The sequence below is a fragment of the Danio rerio genome, chromosome 11, assembly GCF_052040795.2.
Source record: "Danio rerio strain M-AB ecotype USA chromosome 11, GRCz13ab, whole genome shotgun sequence".
NCBI lineage: Eukaryota > Metazoa > Chordata > Actinopteri > Cypriniformes > Danionidae > Danio > Danio rerio.
The window spans coordinates 44554237-44577500 of record NC_141031.1 but is presented as its reverse complement, the minus strand read 5'-3'; the positions used below and the strand labels follow the sequence as shown (position 1 = coordinate 44577500).

The 23264-nt window shown below is 36.8% G+C and overlaps 1 protein-coding gene across 1 annotated transcript in view; it reads left to right on the top strand.

Annotated features, from left to right (window-relative positions):
- Positions 1-21010, top strand: part of megf6b (multiple EGF-like-domains 6b) — a 128964-nt gene extending 107954 nt beyond the window's left edge. The window contains exons 27-38 of the mRNA XM_087274139.1: positions 1037-1165; positions 4180-4308; positions 4743-4871; positions 9439-9570; positions 11324-11452; positions 12221-12322; positions 14203-14331; positions 14675-14803; positions 15082-15210; positions 17082-17210; positions 17696-17824; positions 20301-21010. Of these exons, the coding sequence (XP_087130265.1) occupies positions 1037-1165; positions 4180-4308; positions 4743-4871; positions 9439-9570; positions 11324-11452; positions 12221-12322; positions 14203-14331; positions 14675-14803; positions 15082-15210; positions 17082-17210; positions 17696-17824; positions 20301-20365 (1460 nt within the window). The 3' untranslated portion in view covers positions 20366-21010. The remainder of the gene's footprint in view (positions 1-1036; positions 1166-4179; positions 4309-4742; positions 4872-9438; positions 9571-11323; positions 11453-12220; positions 12323-14202; positions 14332-14674; positions 14804-15081; positions 15211-17081; positions 17211-17695; positions 17825-20300) is intronic.
- Positions 21011-23264: the final 2254 nt, after the last annotated feature.

Below are 23264 nucleotides of genomic sequence, written 5' to 3'. Positions count from 1 at the left end.
TCAAGTACATGATAAACACATTTCAAAATTTATTAAAAATGATGTATATAATATGCCATATATGACATATAGCCTATATTTCTGAGGTAATCTGCCACTTTTTTTAACTGTGCAGAGTTGTAGCTGCTTTACTGGGCCTACTACGCTACTGTATTTCAATACTGCTCATTTTGGTGGTACTTGGAGAGACAATTCTTTTCTGAGGTGGTACTTGATGAAAAAAGTTAGAGAACCACTGAGATAAAGTACATGACCAGTAATGCTATTTTTCCATTGATTTTAATTGGCTACAGTACAAACCACTGTTGTCCAATACATGCAATTCAATCATTCAAATTTTCATTTATTCATTCATTCATTCAATTGTTTGTTCATTTGTTTATGTAGTTCAATCATTCACTCATCAATCAATCAATCAACTATCAATCATTCATGCAATTCTGGGCGGGACCGAGAGCTGCGCGACCCTGATGGAGTGATTGTTTACAAGTGTGGAGTCCCGTGAAGGAGCTCCGGATGGAAAGTTTTGTTTTGTGTTTGCCTCATAGTTAAAGTTGTTGCACGTCCGCCGGTTCCTGCCTCAAAATCAGCGAGTTTGAGTCACTTGTACATTCAGGAAGCGTTCAGAAAAAACAAAACAGCAGAGAAGAAGCTCGACACAGAGGAACATTAACACCTCACTGCCAACTAGCGTTTCGGAAGTGTTAATGCAGACCAACAGAGACAGCGCGCAGAATTATTAATGCACAGGTACGCGAGTTGCATGCGCGGTGGGTTACACCGATCACTTGATGCAGAAGTATAAACCAGGCTTAAGACCTAGTTGAACGCTATAGCGGTTTATGAGGACTGATGTCCTTGTAATTCAAAACATTTCAAAATCATACCCAATGGGGTCTTTTAAATTTTACCACAGGCGCTGGAGGGGTGCTGTGTAGGACTATATAATACTACATGTTTTAAAACTACATTACACCTATAGAGAGTCCCTGTAAACCACAAAAACCAACATGTGTGCATGTGTGTGTGTTGTCAGAATGTCCAGCGGGGAGGTTCGGCTCAGACTGTCAGGACAGATGTGAATGTGTGAATGGAGCTCAGTGTGATAGTCAGACGGGTGGCTGTGTTTGTCCGCCGGGCTGGACAGGAGAGCGCTGTGAGAATGGTGAGCTCATCTACACACAAAACACACTCTGGAAAACACACTCTGAGTAAAGACAGCCCTTCAGCCTCAACTTAATAGTACAATAGAACAGTGTTTGACAGCAAAGTTTGATTTAGTTTTAGTCTTAGTCTTTTAACTAAAATTCCCTTTTAATTTCAGTCATGTTTTAGTTTTCTGAATCATTTTAGTTGTAGTCGACTAAATTTCAAAAGATTTTAGTCGACTTAATCTACTCTAGGCAGTGGCGCAGTGGGTAGCACATTCGCCTCACAGCAAGAAGGTCGCTGGGTCGCTGGTTCGATCCTCGGCTCAGTTGGTGTTTCTGTGTGGAGTTTGCATGTTCTCCCTCGTTGCATGGGTTTCCTCCAGGTGCTCCGGTTTCCCCCACAGTCCAAAGACATGTGGTACAGGTGAATTGGGTAGGGTAAATTGTCCGTAGTGTATGAGTGAATGAATCCAGTGGGTTGCGGCTGGAAGGGCATCCGCTGCGTAAAAACTTGCTGGATAAGTTGGCGGTTCATCCCGCTGTGGCGACCCCGGATTAATAAAGGGACTGAGCCAATAAGAAAATGAATAAATGAAATCTACTCTAGCTGTAGTTGACTAAAATATATTTGATTTATTTAAGTGTAATTATTAACATATTGCATACATTTAATTATATAAAATCATCACATAATCACTTTATCATCACTTCATTTTTATTTAGTTTTCCTCGGTAGAAACTTGTTCATCACAATACTTATGACGAAAATTTTTCATCAGCAAAATTAACACTGCAATAGAAGAAACTGTAGTCAACACTGGACAGAAAGTCACACACAGATGCTGCAGCTCCTCCTAGTGGTTAGATTAAAATGTATTTTTATTTTAATGAGGGTATCAGGCTGCATTTACACTGCAGATCTTGATGGTCAATTCCGATTTTGTGACTGTATACCATTTTTTTCATGACCTGCTTACATCATCTTTTAAAAGTGACTCGTATTCGATCGTCCGCATTTACACTGCACACAGCAAAGGTGTAATAACCAGGAAAGCTAACAGCTGATAATTAAAGAGCACTCTTTTCTCTATTCCTGTATGTAATCCGTTTGCAGCTTTTGACAAGCTGTTTTACTATCGTTTATGACAGAAAGGTTCTCATTTGTCCATCTTCTTTTGATATTTAGGCTTTTTTAAACCTTTAGGCATCTTAATGTAATGTCCATGGCGTGATTTATCCATGTGATGTAGCTGTGCACTAATTTACTTTATATTGTTTACGTGGCGGACATTGCGCTTTCGCTTTTGTTAATGTGCTTAAATACCTGTGCTATATGACAATATGAAAGCTGTTTAAATCCTCGTGTATGAGATTTAAGGTTTGGGACTCTCCTGAAGTCTGTCCTGAAATGAAAGTGTCAGACTTGACGTCGTTCGCTATGGTTTTTAATGACGCACGGCTCGCATTGACAGGTGAAAATCCCATCTACCTGTTTACACTGCAGACACGAGAACACAGATCTGATTCACATCAGATAAATATTCACATACGAACAAGGCCTGAATCTGATTTGAGTTAATCGGAATCCATGTGATTTGTTCCTTACACGTACATGGGCCATATCCGATCTGTGCCACATGAGAGAAAACAATTGGAATTGAATCACTTGAACAGTGCAGTGTAAATGCGGCCTAAGAGTATAAACTTGAACCGGTTTAAAGGGACAGTTCACCCAAATCTGAAAACTCTTTTTACTCTTTCCCTTGTTTAAAACCTGTTTGAGTTTCTTTCTTCTGTTAAAGACAAGTTTGTTTACATGTTTACAAGTTCTTTTTGCACTATACTGTTTTTTATCTGCACAACTCTGGTTTACTTTGCACTCATTGCTATATGCCCTTAATGTCACTGTATTGTTTACAATTTTTATTACATATGTATATTTTTTAGACCACATTTATGTGCAATGTATATACTGTAAATTTTCTTTTTTTGTTAAACTCTACTATTTTTTAATATATATATTTTATATTAATGTTAAGCACCTTGGGTCTGAGAGTAACGCAATTTCGATTCTCTGTATGTCTTGTACATGTGGCTGAATTGACAATAAAGCTGACTTTGACTTTGACAAAAGAAGTTATTTTGATGATGGCTGGAAACGTAACCATTTCCATAGTATTTCTTTTTCCTTTTATGGAAGTCAATGGTTACCGGTTTCCATTTAAATATCTTCTTTTGTGTTGAACAGAAGAAAGAAACTCATAAAGGCTTATAACCACTTGAGGACGAGTAAACAGTGTGTACATTTTCATTGTTGGGTGAACTATCCCTTTAAAGCAGGGGTGTCCAAACTCTGTCCTGGAGGGCCGGTGCCCTGCAGATTTTGGCTCCAACTTGCCTCAACACACCTGCAGGGATGTTTCTGGCAAGCCTAGTAAGAGCTTGATTAGGTATCCCAGGTGTGTCTGATTGGGGCTGGAACTAAACGTTGCAGGACACCGGCCCTCCAGGACCGAGTTTGAACACCCCTGCTTTAAAGTGTTCACTACATTCAGACCGAGATAATGATTGAATTTGTAGCGATTGCAAAACTCAGAAATAGCTTAATTTTTGACTGTAATATGCCAATAGGTGTGTGTACGTGTTTATGTGACATTTCAGGACACAAATCTGTATAATGACATGGGTATGACACAGGTATTACAAAAAGGAGGTAAAATATGAGGACATTGGTGACATCCTCATTTCTCAAAAAGCTTATAAATCCTACAGGATGAGTTTAATATGAGAGTAAAGCTGCACACTGACTCCTGTGATGGTTGGGTTTAGGGGTGGGGTGGGGTGAGGGCAATATAATAAACTGTTTGGGCTGTATAAAATGAATGGAAGTCTATGTAATGTACTCACTTTTCACAAAAACAAACGTGTGTGTGTGTGTGTGTGTGTAAGGAAGAATGAGGGAATAATGATCATAATCAACCCATAGGATCAGCAGTAGTCATTGGTGATCGTGTGTGTGTGTGTTCAGAGTGTGAACGGGGCTGGTTTGGCGTGGGTTGTGAGGACCGCTGTCAGTGTGATCACGGTGCTGTCTGCCATCACGTGAGCGGTCAGTGTCTCTGTCCTGCTGGATGGAGAGGAAGACGCTGTGAGAAAGGTCAGCTCATTAAAAAAAATTAAATATATATAATAAATGACTTTATAAATATTATTATTAGAATATATTTCACCCATAATGAATAGTTAAATGTCATTAAATAATTCAATACATAATTTAAATTTCTTTAAATATTTATTTATTAATTATACATGTATTATGTTTGAAATGACATTAATTATATACGAGCAATTATTAAATATTTAATATATGTGAAACTGTACCTTCATTTGAAGTGTGTGTAACATATGTTGTGTCTCTGCATGTTGTGTGTGTGTGCATGTGTCGTGTGTCTCTGTGTGTGTCTGTCTGGGTGTGTAATGTGTGTGTGTGTGTTTCTCTCTCTCTCTCTGTTGTCTCTTTCTCTCTGTCTCTGTCTCTCTCTCTTTCTCTCTCTCTCTCTGTGTGTGTGTGTGTGTGTGTGTGTGTTGTAGCATGTCTGCCGGGCTCATTTGGTCAGGATTGTGTCCAGCGCTGCTCTTGTCCGTCCGGCTCCTCGTGTCATCATGTGACCGGTCACTGTGGTTGTGCTCCAGGATTCACCGGCGACGGCTGTGAACACAGTATGTGTCCATCCAAAGATTACAATTAGATTAACGCACAAAACTGGAATACCATAGAAAACATTTGCGAATAAAGCCGTGTTTCCATCCAAACAAAGAGATTAAAATCATCACTTCCTGATAAACGGCCACCAAATATTTAAAGAAAAATGATTTATGAGATAATTTTTTCCAATCCTAAAATTATTAATGACAATAAATTATTAATCTTTATATAGTTTTATGATTTATATAAGTTGATGCTTATTTTTAATGTGTTTATATCACGTGTGCAGAGTTACTGAAGTTTGTCCTGCGCGGTTGCGGTTTTTTTAGTTACTTCTTTGGTTTGGTGCGTTAATCTGATCGTTACTATTATTCAAAAGAAGGTAATGATTCGCACTCAATTGCTTCGTACTGTTTTTATTTTGACATTTTCTTACATTTTACGGGTGATAACAGACAAACAGACGTTTCGGCACAAAGCCTTCCTCAGTGTGTGACACATTCTCCAACTCCACCCTTTTATTCCATAGTCAATCACAATGTGCAATTAGTTAAACCGTCACTCTCATTTCATTATCCATTAATCACACAATAACTTATAATCTTCACAGCACTGACAATAAACATTCTTCCCATTTCCGACCTCACTCCACAGAGATAAAGTGCATCAACCACCATCACTAATCAGGTGTACATCAATACAATAAAATTCTAACAGTTGACATTAAAAAAGTTTTCTACATTTAACAATTACCCAAAGATTAAAAATAACAAGTCTTACCTTCATCTCTACTCTTACAACCAATTATACAGGAGACATTTAGCTGCATATTCAAAAACGATTTGCAAGACATACGAAAAAAACTTACATTCAAAAACCATTACTACATAGGAAAACATCTTATCAATTATCATTCTTTTTTTTTTAACAATTTACACTACAATATATCATGATTAATTACTCAAAAAATACCTTTTCCTTCCAAAACATAATCTCGCAAGAAAACAGCACATCAAACATCAAGTTTCAGACCTCTCCTTTTCGTTACAATATCAAGATCAATTACTTGCAAAATACATTTACTTTCAGTAACATTACATAACAAAACAGCACATCAAATATCATCAAGTTTATCAACATTTTCTTTTTCATTACAGTACATCAACCTCTCGAAAAAATACTTTTATCCAAAAAAAACAAACAAAAAAAACAGACAGCAAATCAATTATCACAGTGTTAACCAATAGTTTCGGTTTCACTTCAATAAATCATGATTAACCACATGAAAAATACCCTTACCTCCTAAAATATTATTTCACAAGAAACATATCAATTAACATTATTCTCCCATTATTATCTTTAAATAATAATTCCGAAGTTCACAAACATTTAAAGAAAAAATAATAATAAAAAATCATTGTTTATTTTTGTCAACAACTTTAACGTTCAAGATTTACAATTCCTAATATATCGATTAAATAGCATATTTGTTAAATGTAAGAAAGTGTAAAAATAAAAACAGTATGAAGCAATTGAGTGCGAATCATTACCTTCTTTTGAATAATGTGTTTATATCAAAATCCTTTGCGCTCTTTAAGGTTTTGCATACAGTTAAATGGAGCAATTAGCGGCTGTAAGAGCAGTACAGATGAAGGAAAGATTTGTAAAGAATCCTGCTCCCGCAAGCAGTTCATGCCAATCTGACTTGGCGAGCGTTAAGGTGAAAACCAGAAAATATGACAAATCTTACATTGCGTTTGGTTTTACCTGCATGTTAAAGCAGGGAGTGGGAGTCGAAAGACCCCAGTGTGTTCTTTGTCAAGAGATTCTCTCCAACGAACGCATGAAACCATCCAAGCTCAAGCGCCATCTAAAGCAGAAACATCCCAATGAGGCAGAAAAACAGATTGACTGTTAGTGATGGGAAGTTCGGATCATTTTATTGACTCGGATCTTTGAGTCTCGTTCATCAAGATGAACGAATCTTTTTTCGAAAAATATTATTAAAATGTTACGAATTGTTTCCAAACACATCTATAACTCGCCCAAAAGGTTGATCACAGGACAAATCATAAATAGAATACTATAAGAAGGAAAGAATAAGTATTTAATGTTTACCTGCTCTTTTGTCTGAAGGTTTTGTTGTCTCTTTGCTCAGCTCACCTCTTCATGTCTTCAAATGTCAGTGGTTCGTTCATGTTACACTGACAGACACATATAATCTCAACCAAAGTACACAGACTGAGCCGATAGGAGCCATGATAATTAGTTCACCTTTCAAGTCTTCTGGTTCTTGAGTCGTTCGTTCATCACGTGACAGAATGATTCAAACTCGAGGACTCGAGAGATTAATGGATCAATTCTTTTTCCGGCTCTAAACGCATATGATTGGCCCGTAAAGAACGAATGACTCAAACCCGATAGAGGATTTAAGAGATGAACGGATCAATTATTTTTCCGGCTCTAAACGCATGTGATTGGCTCGTAAGGAATGAATGACTCAAACCCGATAGAGGATTTGAGAGATAAACGGATCAATTATTTTTCCAGCTCTAAACGCATGTGATTGGCTCGTAAGGAATGAATGACTCAAACCCGATGGAGGACTCGAGAGATGAACGTATTCATTCTTTTTCCGGCTCTAAACGCATGTGATTGGCTTCTGCCTTTCCGCGATGAACGACTCAAAAGGCTTGAAATGAACGATACCACCTGCACAAATGTGCACACGCGCGGATGAACAAATCACTCCCTGAGAGGACTCGTAGTTCCCGAGTCATATTGAAGATTCGTTCAAAATGAACGAATCGTTCATGAACGACCCATCACTATTAACTATTTTAAACATTAGGAATTTTGTTTGGCCCGGCAGGCTAGTATTTTTTGGCAGCAAGCATTAATCTCTGAGAGGTGTTTAAAAGCGTCATATTTGGCATCACTGCACATCGCACGTGCTAAGAAGCCGCACACAGTTGGCAAAGCATTGTTATTATCAGCTACCAAAGACATCGTCAAAGAGTTATTTGGAGAATAAGCGGCACGAAAGGTAGATTGTATGCCTTTGTCAGACAACACAGTAAGCAGACGCATAAGTTCAATGTAAATATTTAGCAGTTTTCCATAAATACAAGACAGGGAATTTAAAAAAAACTACAGAAACTAGAAATGTCCAGGTTTAACTTTTCATCTACCAGCGCCTTATTTAGGCCATGTCCACACTAGTGCGTTTTCATTTGAAAACGCATATTTTTGTCTCCGTTTTGCCCTTCCGTCCACACTGAGACGCGTTTTTAGGAAACAAAAACGTATCTTTTTGAAAACGATCTCTAAAGTGGATAAATTTGAAAACGCAGTTTTCATGTCGTAGTGTAGACTGTGAAAACGGAGTCTTTCGAAAACGATGACGCGTTTTTTTGTCATGTGACACAGTCATGTTACTAATTCGTTTACTTTAATTTCGTTGTGATTATGAGTTTAGAGATGTCGTCCTTACTGTGAGGGTAAGCAGCGTCATCAGCAGGATGCTGTTCTTTAAAGCGGTCCAGTATATCAGTGTATTTGTTTTGGCACGTCTCCCAGTCTACATTTTCACTCTCTTTTGCAACTTTGTATTCATGTGTTACTCGATGCAGCAACTCCACTTCATTGTCAGTCCATTTAAAAAACTGTGCTTTTCCTTGACATTTTGCCGCAACGTTTCAAAGAGCCAGAAAGAAAATAAACGTCAGACGGAAATGACGCGTGCTGAAGCGTCTTACGTTTCACGCATGCGCACTACAGTGTGAAAGCATTTGTGGCCGTTTCAGTGTGGATGACAAAGTTTTGGAAAACGAATAAAAACGACGAGGAAAACTCCGTTTTCAAATTTATCTGGATTAGTGTAGACATGGCCTTAGAAAAGCTATCTTGTTCAGTTAATGTAAATATATATATATATATATATATATATATATATATATATATATATATATATATATATATATATATATATATATATAATTTTTTTTATTATTTTTTTTATTAAATATAAACATTTTTAGAATCATTTTTGTCTCAGTTGCCAACTAATAAAATAAATAGTTTTAAAAACAATACCATTTTTCATGCCTGTGAAATATGAACTATAATGTCTTTACATTTTACAGAATTTTACTTTACATATTTATACTTATAATACGTAAGTGCCTTTAAACTTTAGGCAAAGGGGTCCCCTGCAGTGAATCATCCTATTTGGGGGTCCCTGAGATTAAAAAGTATGAAAACCCCTGATTTAACTAATTGTATTTAAATTACATTACAACATAACATGTAAAAAGAACCATATAAAATGAAAAAAAAAAAAACTCACAATAACAGGTCACCGGAAGTTTATCAGTATGGGAAGAAACACTAGCTCCACATATACCCTATAGAAGCAGGAAGACGACATTCTGTATCGCTCCTTTACACCAATATTCCACAATGGGCATAAAAACAGGTGGATGGATAAATGCTTCTAAATCAGCATCTCAGAGTGATGTCTGGAGTATGACGTGATGTTTTTGTGATGAATAATGTGTCGTTTGTGTGTGTTGTCTTCAGGTTGTCTGCCTGGCACGTTCGGCCAGGACTGTAATCAGGTGTGTCAGTGTTCAGAAAGAAACCAGCTCTGCCACCCGGTGACTGGAGTGTGTTACTGCGCGCCCGGATTCACTGGACTCAAGTGTGAACAGAGTGAGAGAAAACAACATCTGATGCTGATGCTCTTGGGTGTTTAAATGTCAGCTGTATTTTTCTACACAATCTCTAATGTTCAGATGCTGTTGTTTAAAGCCTTAAATGGAAAAAAAAAACTTTGATCGCTTACAGCGCTTCACACCAAGGTTATATGATATATAAATCAATTATATATATATATATATATATATATATATATATATATATATATATATATATATATATATATATATATATATATATATATATGTAATTAGCCCCTTTAAGATATTTTTTTGACTGCCTACAGAACAAACCATCGTTATACAATAAGTTGGCTTTAAATGTCACTTTAAGCTGTATAGAAGTGTCTTGAGAAATATCTAGTCAAATATTATTTACTGTCATCATGACAAAAATAAAATAAATCAGTTATTAGAGATGAGTTATTAAGACTATTATGATTAGGAATGTGTTGAAAAAAATCTGCTCTCCATTAAACAGAAATTGGGGAAAAAATAAACATGGTGGCTAATAATTCAGGGGGGCTAATAATTCTGACTTCAACTGTGTGTGTGTGTGTGTGTGTGTGTGTGTGTTTGTGTGTGTGTGTGTATTATATATATAAACTAACAATAAAAATGTTAGATTAAAATTATTACTAAAATTGTATGAATTGTAAACATGAAAAAGTTAAACAAATAACTAAGTGAAAACACACTTGAACACTTATTAAAATGTAATAAAACTATGGTGAAACAAAACACTTGCAAATAAATCTAAGATATTTAATATATTAAATTTGAATAAAACACTCAAATTATAACTTTACACAAAACTTAAAACTCTTAATAAACAGTTATAATATTGTGGCAAATGTCAAGTAAAATGAACTTTTACAAAAGTATATACAAAAAGTTTTTTTATAATCATAATAATGTAAAAAGTTAATTAAAAGCCAAAGAAAGTTAGTAAGACAAATAAAATATATTCAAATCATACATTTGTAAGAATATAATTGCAATTAGAAACGTAAAAACAAAGTAGTACACTTTCTAAAACTGAAAAAAATTCCCCAAAAAATTATTATTATTATTATTATTATTTTTTATATAAAATAGGCGACGCAGTGGCGCAGTGGGTAGCATGTTTGCCTCACAGCTAGAAGGTCGCTGGGTCACTGGTTTGATCCTCGGCTCAGTTGGCGTTTCTGTGTGGAGTTTGCATGTTCTCCCTGCCTTCGTGTGGGTTTCCTCCGGGTGCTCTGGTTTCCCCCACAGTCCAAAGACATGCGGTACAGGTGAATTGGGTAGACTAAATTGTCTGTAGTGTATGAGTGTGTGTGTGTGTGTGTGTGTGTGTGTGTGTGTGTGTGGATGTTTCCCAGAGATTGGTTGTGGCTGGAAGGGCATCCGCTGCGTAAAAACGTGCTAGATAAGTTGGCGGTTCATTCTGATGTGGCGACCCCGGATTAATAAAGAGACTAAGCCGACAAGAAAATCAATGAATGAATGATTATTAAAATATTTTTAAAGATAAAGCAATAAAAATTAAACGTTTTATCCACCTTCCTGCCGTATGACTGTGAACAGGTAAACATGTTGTAAAAGTTAAAATATTTACATGTTAAAGTCAATGTTTAAAGCTGTTCAGCTGAAAAATAAAGCAGTAATTGTAACTCTGAGCTCAACTGTTGCGTCTGCATATGGAGATTTTTCAGCAGTGTTCTGTAAATGCATGTTTGTGATGTGTGTGTGTGTTTTTGTGTCAGCGTGTCCGCAGGGTTTGTACGGCTCAGGCTGTGAGCATCAGTGTGAGTGTCTGAATGGTGGAGTTTGTCTCTCAGACTCGGGATCCTGTCAGTGTCCAGCCGGATTCATTGGAGCTCAATGCAATCAAAGTGAGTTAAGCATTGGACACACACACACACACACACACACACACACACACACACACACGCACGTTTGTTTTTGTGAAAAGTGAGTACATTACATAGACTTCCATTCATTTTATACAGCCCAAACCGTATATTATATTGCCCTCACCCCACCCCTAAACCCAACCATCACAGGAGTCAGTGTGCAGCTTTACTCTCTGATTAAACTCATCCGGTGGGATTTATAAGCTTTTTGAGAAGTGAGAACGTCACCAATGTCCTCATATTTCACCTGCTTTTTGTAATACCTGTGTCATACCCATGTCATTATACAGATTTGTGTCCTGATATGTCACAAAAACAAACACACACACACACACACACACACACACACACACACACACACACACACACACACACACACACACACACACACACAAACATACTTCTGTGTGTGCAGCTTATGTGGTTTACAAGGGGAACACTAAGTTGAATAATGGCATGGCTATGACTTACTATAACTTTACTCTATTAAGGTGGTTTACTGGGTCACACCTCCTGTCCCTTTAATTCAAAACGTTTTAAAATCATACTTAAAGTCTTTTGATGTTTAGATTATGCCACAGGCTTCCATTGAGGGTTGTGTTTAGGGGTAGGGGTGGGGAAGAGCAATATAATAACAGTTTCTTACAGTATAAAATACATTACATCTATGGAGTGTCCCTGTAAACCATGTATACATGTGTGAAGCGCACACACACACACTGTATCAGCTCTTCCTCCTGTGTTCAGCATGTCCAGCGGGTCGCTATGGTCTGGACTGTGCTCATGTGTCAGCGTGTGGGACAGGAGTGAGGAATGATCCGGCTACAGGAAGATGCACTGCACATCAAGGTGAGCTGATGGTGCTTCTCTCTGCAACACCAAAACCCAACTCAGTGTTTGTGCTGCAAAACTCCTCTTACTATAAAAACACATTTTACTGGACTGTCCTGCTTTTACTGATTCCAGAAGATTTTTTTTATGAAATTAACTCTTTTAAGGACATTTTTAACAAAGTGAAACCAGAAAAGATATTAGAATTTTTTTTTATCATGTATTAACACAAAAAATCTTGTTTAATTTATGTTTTATTTTGTTTGTTGATTTTTAGGGCCCTATCATACACCCGGCGCAGTGTGGCGCAAGGCGTGACGCAGTAGTCTTTTGGTAGTTTCAGCTTGGCGCAAGAGTTGTTTTGAGGCGTTGCGCTACGCTGTTTAAATAGCAAATGCATTAGCGCTCATTTGTGCGCCCATAGGCGTTCTGGTGTAAAAAGGAAGCGTTCTGAGGCGGACCGCTGGCGCGTTGCTATTTTGAGAAACTATAATAGATTTTTCATTAGACCAAAACTAACCCGGTCTAAACTCCAGCGCAGTTGCGCCTCGCTTACACACTGCTTAATACACACAAGAGAGCAATAGGCAAATATCTTTACATATGAAAAAATGTAAATATTAAGGATATATATAGGATATAATAAGAATATATATAGAATATAAATATAAATTAAAATTAAAATATTACAAAACATTTTATTTTCTAGCCTACATAAATATGAAAAATCCCTGCTTTTATGTCTTCTTCATCTCTGGGGGCTTTTTCAGTTCATTCATAACAATTTGCTTTTGTATAATGTTATTATTATTAGCAGTATTATTTATTATATCCATATTTATATTTGTTTTATTTAAAACAAGCTTAGATTTGCCCATCTGTCAGGTTTATTACCATATGGGGCACAGCATGTGTTTTAGGATATAACTCAGGTTTTTGATCACACTTTGTTATTATTGTTCATTTATTCGTTTGCTGGAAATTAGAACTAAATTTAGAAACAGTTTTGAAACAAATCTTTGCGCTTAACAAACGAAATTATTTATTTATAGACTAATTGATGTCTGTGCGTAAAGGTTTCCCTATCCAAGAGCGAAAGTGAAAGTAGTTCCATTATCTCTCATTCTCACGCAGTAGATGCTCTGTTTAACAGTTTTCTGTTAAAACACTGTTAACTGTTTGCTTGTGAAATGCTCATTTTTTCCATTAGACTTACTTTGCGTCCTGTAAATTCTAATTGGTTAGATTCTAATTGGTTTATTCTCAAAACACACCTATAACTCATTAAGAAAATAAACTCAACCCTTTTATAACATGCGCCTTGGCGCAAAGCTGGTTTTCCCCGACTGTAAATTAGCAAAAATTCGTTCTGACACGCCCTGAAAGCGTTTGCGCCCTGCGTTTTGCGCTCTGCGCATGGACCGTCAAAATAGAGCCCTTAAATTTTATGTTTATTGTTGAAAGATTCCTGCCATGAAAATAGCCTTGGTTGCTGACATGGCATTAAATAAAAAGCACATCACATTACTCTCTGCAACACCAGCAGGGAAACAAAAGTCTCAAAACATGCCAAATGTGATCGTCAGCATGCACTGTTACACTGGGATGTTTTCTTGACCTAGTAAGAACTCTGGCTGAAGTAACTGAAGTTTATTAGTAGGGGCTGCTGGGCGAACAGAGCACAGAGCATTGCAGTAATCTAATCTAGAGGTCATAAATGCAAAAGCTTTTCTGCATTTGAGATTTCCTAGCTTAGCGATATTTCTCAAATGAAAGAAGGCTGTTTTTATGATATGGGAACTATAATTTTAAAGCTTAACTAGCTGTCTAATATAACACTGAGGACAGTAGAACTAATACTTATATTGTTTCCCTCTGTTACATCTGTGTGTGTATAGTCTGTCCTCCAGGTTGGTTTGGTTCTGGCTGTTCTCAGCGCTGTGACTGCAGTAACAGAGGTGTGTGTGACGGAGTCTCTGGAAACTGCTCATGTGCTCTCGGCTGGACCGGCAAACACTGTGATAAAGGTGACATACAGAACTAATACATGTTTAGCACTCTCTACAGGTTATAACGTCTTCATTTAATAAGAACTTGTTAGACTTTTGCTCTGATGATTGTAAACAACCGACTTGTAACGTAAAAAAAAACAAAAACAAAAGCAGTGTCTGAAAACACCATTCATTCATTCATTCATTTTCGGCTTAGTGCCTTTATTAATCCGGGGTTGGCACAGTGGAATGAACCGCCAACTTATCCAGCACATGTTTTATGCAACGGATGCCCTTCCAGCTGCAACCCATCTCTGGGTGTTTTAGAGATAACTTAATATAATTTGTGTGTGTGTGTGTGTGTGTGTGTGTTTATTAGAGTGTCCTGATGGCAGCTTTGGTCCTGACTGCTCTCTTCAGTGTTCCTGTCAGAATAACAGCACATGTGACCGAGTGACAGGAAGTTGTCATTGTCGTCCAGGATATTACGGTCATCTGTGTGAACACGGTGAGAAACATATGAATCATTTCAGAATTGTATGTACGTTTCAGGCATTTTCCATTAATTTTCTTGAAAATGGAAAGATTTATAGTAATATATAATCAGGGTGTCTGCAGGTTTCTACACTACCTGACATGGATCCCCGTTGTAAGAGTTAATAACTTAATAACTTGAGTTCTAGTTGATCATTTGGAAATCAAGTTATGATTTGACTTGATTTCCAAATCAAGAACAACAATCATGCATACACATGCTGAATGACTGTGATTTTGTGTGTGTGTCAGCGTGTCTGGCTGGTCTCTTCGGCTCTGGGTGTCAGCAGCAGTGTGACTGTATGAACGGAGCCTCCTGTCATCCGGATACAGGACAGTGTGTGTGTCCCGCTGGAGTCCACGGCCCGCGCTGTCAGCACGGTCAGACCTACAGTATATACATCAGTCAACACACACTTGAATATGTGCTTTACAGGGACTCACCGCAGATGTACTGTAATGATTTTTCTACTACAGTAAACACACTGAATATTCTGTCCTCCAATCAAACACTGTCAAACAATATTCCTAAATTAGCAGTTTTCTGTATTTTCCCTGTTTATTTCTGCATTTGAGTTGCATTATGGGAGCTTACGGAACCCCGGAGGGGACGTAGTGGAGGAGAAAAAATTGGCTGGGTGAAAATAAAATAATGGGTGAAAGAAAAAAAATGGGTGGAAGGAAAATATATATTATATAAATATAAAAATAAATATATATAAGTTTTTGCGGTCCCTGGCAAAGATGTTATGCGTTATCTTGCAAAACTGTTTCTCCACAAACACTTCCTGTTCACTCACATAAACCCTTCCGTTTTTGCCAAAATTCTCCCATATTTCACCATTCTATCCCACTTTCTTTACATTAATACTGTGCGTCGTTTGTCGACTTTCATATGCAACCTCTGAAGCAGTGAACGCATGTATAAGCGCTGACTGACAGACACGCTCCGTACAATAAACTGATCCTAGATCAGCGTCTGTACACGCCAAGTAAAGTGACACCTCTGTTATCAAACAAATGAGCAGCAAATGAATCTCATGTTTTGTTTTGTTTGATAACAGTCACTTTAAGAATGCACAGATCAATAATGAAGCAGTCCATTACTTTAGAAACTGTTTGTGCTCATTTAAGAGAAAATTAGCTGTTTAAAATAAAACATGCAGGACGGAGATGTTAACATATTATTCAGTGTATGTGTCTGTTTAAACATACACCCGCTCCTCTGTGCTCCTCTTTAAATGGCGAGTACAGACAGTCAGCGATTATACATGCATTCACTCGTTTAAAGGTTGCATATGAAAGACGACGATCGACGCACAGTATTAATGTAAAGAAAGTGGGATAGAATGGTAAAACATGGGAGAATTTTGGCAAAAACGGGAGGGTTTACGTGAGTCATGTGAACAGGAAGTGTTTGTGGAGAAACAGTTTTGCGAGGGAACGCAAAACTTTGCTAGGGAATGCAAAACGTTTTTGCGAGGGAACGCAAAACTTCACGAGGGAACGCAAAACGTTTTTGCGAGGGAACGCAAAACTTCACGAGAGAATGCAAAATGTTTTTGCGAGGGAACGCAAAACTTCACGAGAGAATGCAAAACGTTTTTGCGAGGGAACGCAAAATTTCACGAGGGAACGCAAAACGTTTTTGCGAGGGAACGCAAAACTTCACGAGGGAACGCAAAACGTTTTTTACGAGGGAACGCAAAACTTCACGAGAGAATGCAAAACGTTTTTGCGAGGGAATGCAAAACTTCACGAGGGAACGCAAAACGTTTTTGCGAGGGAACGCAAAACTTCACGAGGGAACGCAAAACGTTTTTGCGAGGGTATGCAAAACTTCACGAGGGAACGCAAAACGTTTTTGCAAGAGAACGCAAAAACTTAGAAATATATATTTTCCTTCCACCCATTTTTTTCTTTCACCCATATTTTTTTTTTTACCCAGCCAATTTTTTTCTCCTCCACTACATCCCTTCCGGGGTTCCGTAGGAGCTTGATCTTTCTTCCGACAACTTTTACCAACTCACATGTCTTCCTCGACATTCCAACATTCCGAAAGCGGGAGACACGTCTCTATAGCGATCTCTTGCGACACAACCTCCTCAGTGCGGCGACTCTTATTTATTAGCGGAGTTAATCCTCCCCAAACCCGCTGTAATTCACTCCCTGTCTATAAACAATAATTCAGACACTTTTAAAATGAAAAAGATATGATATGAATTAACCCTGAAGGTGTGTGTTTGTCTCAGTGTGTGCTCAGGGCAGGTTTGGTGTGAACTGCTCTCAGTCATGTGACTGTGCTGATGGAGCGTCATGTGACCCGGTCAGCGGCCGCTGTGTTTGTCCATCAGGGAAGACTGGAGTGCGGTGTGACAGCGGTGAGTTCTGGAACGCCAATCCTGTGTTCACAAAAGGATTTATTCACACACCAAGAGTTCTCGTAAACAGACATACATTTCACATTTTATGAGCTGCCATGAGTTTTCACTTTAAAGCTGTGAAATCCAAATGTACGGTGTTTATTTAGCCAGTGCACATTGTTATTCTGTAGGTGAGTGATTAATCGGTGCCAGTTCATGAACTGAAATTAGTTGACCAATAAAAGTCTGAGCATCTGCTTCTGTGTTCGGATTGGCTCCTTCTCAGATGATGTCAGTTTGATACACAATATTCCTAGCCACGCCCCTCTTGCGATGATGAGGGAATGATGTGCACAAAGAAAGCCCCGCCCCGCCCCCTACTCAATATTCAGTTTCATTTGGAAGTTCATCAACATACTGAAATAAAGCCTCACCAACTTTAAGTTCACTCAGACTTTGAGATGATTTGTGAATTGGCGTGTGTGTGTGTGTGTGTTTCTCAGACTGCAGTGTGAACCGGTTTGGCCCTGACTGCTCTCTGCTGTGCGAGTGTGAAAACGGAGCTCAGTGCGACAGCAGAAATGGACGCTGCTTCTGTCTAAGCGGCTGGATCGGCTTCACATGTTCACAGAGTAAACACTGATCTTCACTCTCTATATCTTTTTAATCATGTTCACAGAGTAAACAATCATCTCTTCATAATGTTGTAGAGCAGCAGTGATGGAAGAGCACTGAAAAATCATTCTCAAGCAAAAGTACAATTACTTACCCACAAATGTAGTGCGAGTAAAAGTATCTTCTGTGAAAATTGCTCAAAGTAGGAGTAAAAGACCTTTCAAGAGTAGTGAGTAGTAAGTATTACACTGTAAAAAGCTGATGCGTTTACATGTAACTTGCGCATGTGTGTGTAAACGTAACATTCTGTAGTGCATTTAGTTATTGCCCAGCAGGCACACAACATCATAAGACGTTAATATTAGGTTAGATTTAGATCGTCAGATGACCAAAATTCAATGTCTAGGCAACATCCCAGGACAACGTTATTTTGATGTTCAATAACGACATCAAATGACGTTGATATTTGATAGATTTTAGGTTGTGTTGGAAAGTGACCAAAATCCAACGTTGAGCCAACATCTTAAACCAACGTCATATTGACGACAAATACTGACATTTATTCATCAGGTATGCCAACCAAAATCCAACATCTGATAGACGTCATAGTGGTAGCGTCCACAAAACATCAAGCTGTGACATCATTAGACGTTGATATTTGGTTGATTTTAGGTTGTGTTAGAAAGTGACCAAAATCCAATATTGAGTCTAAATCTTAAACCAACGTCATATTGACAACTTCTGACATTTATTCATCAGGTATGACAATAAATAAATAAATCTAACATCTGTTAAACGTCATAGTGGTAACTTCCACTTAACGTCAAGCTGTAACATCATTAGACGTTGATATTTGGTTGATTTTAGGTTGTTAGAAACTGACCAAAATCCAACGATCTTAAACCAACGTCATATTGACGACAAATACTGACATTTGTTTATCAGGTATGGCAACCAAAATCCAGCATTTGATAGGTGTTACAGCTTAACGTTATGTGGACGTTGTCAATATGACATCACATTAAAACCAAGCACACCATTGTTTTTTTTCTTGTGAAATTCCCAATAAGTTTGACGGGTCACATGACCCTCTTCCTATTGAAAAAAAAAAAGAAGTTGCCACCATGGTCACCACCCATCTTAAAAAGTTTTCCCCCTCACATATACTGATGTGCCACAAACAGGGCGTTAATATCCCAAACCATTCCAATTTTACTAAGGTGTATCCATATAAATGGCCCACCCTGTAGATGGAAAACAAATAACATTGGTCCAGGGCCGGAGTGGGACTCTTTTTCAGCCCTGGAGTTTCAAGCCTTAGACTGGCCAACCTCAGTTCACCACTGACTATAATAAAATAAGGTCATTTCCAATTCAGTTTCTAATCACACTATCACGTCTTTTTTTTGAGAAAACAGCTGTTTTAGATCTTCAAATGTTCAACAACCCTAACAGTATTATGTCTTAACAATAAAAATGAAAAAAAAAATTGTCATTCAGATGAGGTTTGAACCCGGGTTGGTGGCGTCATAACCTAACGTGCTTACCACTGTACCACAACAACTAAACATTGAATAGTGACTTATCTAGTTATATCATCATTAACCTGCAGGCTGCATCTTGCTCACGAGGCTACGAGAAAATAGATAAAAAGAGCAGAGCTGCGGTAAAATAATGAATAAGAAGGCTGTGGTCAAGTAAATAAATAAATAATTTTTAAAAAGTGTGACTGCTGAGAGCAACAGATTCTGGAGCTAGGAACACCGGCCCTCGCGGCCAAAAAACAGACCGGCCCACCGGGAATTCTCCCGGTCCTCCTGATTAGCCAATCCGGGCCTGCATTGGTCCCCCCCCCTTTTTTTTTTTTTTTTTGCTGATCTGAAAAATGGTCTGATCTGTGACAAAAAAACATAGTGTGATCCAAACCATGACATTTGTGATCCATTACTCCACTATTAATAATATTAATATTATTATTATATATAATGTTTTGTTAAAAAAGAAAAAATCTTTTTTTTTTTTGTCAACCCAACTAAAGGAAACTCATTTTCCAGAAAAAAAATATTACGAAACTCCCTCTCTCTCCCTCTAAATATAATTGATAACATTTATTTATTCATTCATTTTCTTGTCGGCTTAGTCCCTTTATTAATCCGGGGTCACCACAGCGGAATGAACCGCCAACTTATCCAGCAAGTTTCCCTTCTCTCATACACACTCATTGACACGGACAATTTACCCTACCCAATTCACCAGTACTGCATCTCATTGGACTGTGGGGGACACCGGAGCACCCGGAGGAAACCTATGTGAGCGCGGGGAGAACATGCAAACTCCACACAGAAACGCCAACTGACCCAGCTGAGGCTCGAACCAGCGATCTTCTTGCTGTGAGGCGACAGCACAACCTACTGCGCCACTGCGTCGCCGAAAACATTTATATGATGCAGTAATGTATACAGTAATTGTAATCAGCTGTAACTGTGTTTGCAGGCGCTCCTCCAGAACTGAACTCCAGACGGTCAGAAGAGGATCAGCTTCAGCTCAACACTTCATAGCACACACACACACACACACACACACACACACAGAATAAATAATGTGTTGAAGTGTTTGCAGGTTATGTCACACCCGCAGGAGCTCGCTGTGTTTTCTGTGCAGAAGAGAAAGCAAGAGTGCTGGAAAACAGAAATTACACACACACACACACACACACACACACAGATGCACTTTATCCTCATTCAGGGTGTCAGTACGGTCACATTTACACTGAGCTGTAGTAAACGAGTGAGAGGCTCAGCATTTTTACCAAACTCTATTTGTTTGAGCTCTTCAACAGACTGATCAATGGTGTGTGGATCTTCAACTGTACATGAAGTGATTATTCCTGATATTGGTGCTACAGTGTGATGCTGTCTTTTATGATTATGTTCATTTTAGAAAACAGCAGGAATTGAACACATTAGCTTCTGACTCATGTGTTGTATAAAGTTTGAATTATTTATATATTTTGTAAAATATACCATTGTAAATGTCATGCAAACTCTTGAACCCAAGAAAGGATTTTACTCATATTAAAAGCAATGTGGATTTTTTTTTAAACACATAAATGTGCACTAATTTGAATTCAGCAAGAGCTTTTGATGTAGTATTTAGACCCAGTGGCCACACTTTTCAAAATAAAAGTCTCCCGTTGTGCCATTTACTGTTATTGGTTCACTTTAAAAACAATTAAAAGGGAAAAAAAAAAAAGTTTCCTCAAGAATGTTAGATATTTTCTTAATGTTGTTCGTAAAGGCACAGATCACCCCAAAAATGAACATCCTCACTCTCAATGTGGCTCTAAACTTTTACAAGTTTCTTCTGCTGAACACAAAAGAAGATATTTTGAAGAATGTTGGAGTAATTGACAACCATAACTTGGGAAAAAAAATTACTGTAGCTGTTTTTTTTTTCCTTCCAGCATTTTCAGTATATCTACCCCCAACAGAAAAAACTCAAACATGTTTTGGAGGATGAGTAAAAGATGACAGAATGTTCATTTTTGAGTGAACTATCCCTTTAAGACATCGCTTAAGAACTTTATTTCATGAAGAGCATGTTCTTGAAAATCCTAAATAAGGATCTTGTGTTTTGCAACTTTACTAAGTGCATTTGTGAAGTTTTAGCTGAAAATACTTGTATGATGCTGTTAAAGGTTTTTTCCGCCTCTTTCCAGAAGAGGGCAGAGCCTTTACAGCCTGTGCCTTGGTTACTCCAGCAACAACCAACAAAACCCGAAAAACAAGCAAAATTCTGCTTTAACAAGAAACAGGAGTTACCTTGACATGATCATGATTTACTCGCAACTTAAAAAGGTTAATCAGAGCAGTTTAAAAGAAGCTGAAAGACTGAAATAGTTAGTGAAAAGGTAGATAGTGAAAAGGTTAGTGTTTTTTTGTATTCATTTTTATGATAAAATATGCTACAACAATTGGTATTTACATGTTTCATAACTACATTCCTATTGTGACATCTGAAAATGCTTTTATATATATATATATATATATATATATATATATATATATATATATATATATATATATATATATATATATATATAAAAGTTAAAAATTTTCCTTTGGATTTTTTTGTTGATGTTTAAAAACGTGGACTATTTAAAAAAAAAAAATCTACTTTTTTACTTAAATTTTTTTTGTGGAAAAAGTTGTCAATGCTTAAAACCTGTAAAATACATTTTTAAAAAGTATGTAATTTTTTTTACATTTTAAAACATTTTAACATATTTAAAAAAAATGTTTTACTTTGGATTTTTTGTTAATGCTTAAAAACCTGTAAAATAAATATTAAAAAAACAACACAAAAATGTTTTACTTTAACATTTTCTTTACTTCAGAATTTTTATTCGATGCTTAAAAACCTGTAATATAGCAGGTTTTAAAACAACAATATAAAACAAATTTTTAACTTTTTAATGTTGTCAAAATATTTGAACATTTTTATTGATGCTTAAAAACTTTTTATTTTAACTTTAACGTTTTTAACTCAAAAAACGTTTACAAATTTTTGTTGCTTAAAATGTTGTACAATATATAAAAATGCAGATATTTTTACTTCAAAATTTATAATCAATAGTTTTTTTTTTACTTAAGATTTTTTGTCGATGCCTGAAAAATTGTAACATAAAAAGAAATAAATATTTTTTTAACTTAAATTTGTGTCAAAAAACGTTTACTTTAAATTTTGTTTGCTTAAATTTGTAAAATATATCAAACATTTTTTTTACTTTAAAATGTTATACTTTTTATTTACTTTTGAATTTTTAGTCAATGCTTAAAAATCTGAAAAATATATTAAAAACGACTTTTTAAAAAATTATTTGTCACAAAATTATCAATTGTCAAAAAATTTAAAACAATTTTGTATTGATGCTTAAAAACTTGTAAAATATATGAAAACTTTTTTACTTTAACCTTTTTTTTCACAGATTGTTTTACTTCAGAATTATTGACAATGCTTTAAAACTTGTAGAATATTAAAACAATTTACTTTAGAATTTTTCCATTAAAAATACACTCTTTTCTTTTATATATTACACCATTTACTATTCTAATATTCTACAAGTTTTTAAGAATGGACAAAAAAATGAAATGTTTAAAATGTAATCCTATGCTGGTGATGTCATTGGAAAGAGTCTCATTGGTTTACCAGGAGAGGGCGTGGCTTATGATCAATACCGAGCGCTTGACTTTTCCACCCATTTGAACGGCAGCAGAAAACAGACACAACATGATTTTTTTCATCGTCATCATTTTATATAGTCGTTTCATAGATACTGGCGCTGTACATGTCTAAATTCAGATTCAAGCACAATGCAGTCAGCAAATGCCTCTCGATGAAAATAAAAGAACCAAAGGCTGGAGTGATCAGGACCATGAATACTCTTATGTATATTTA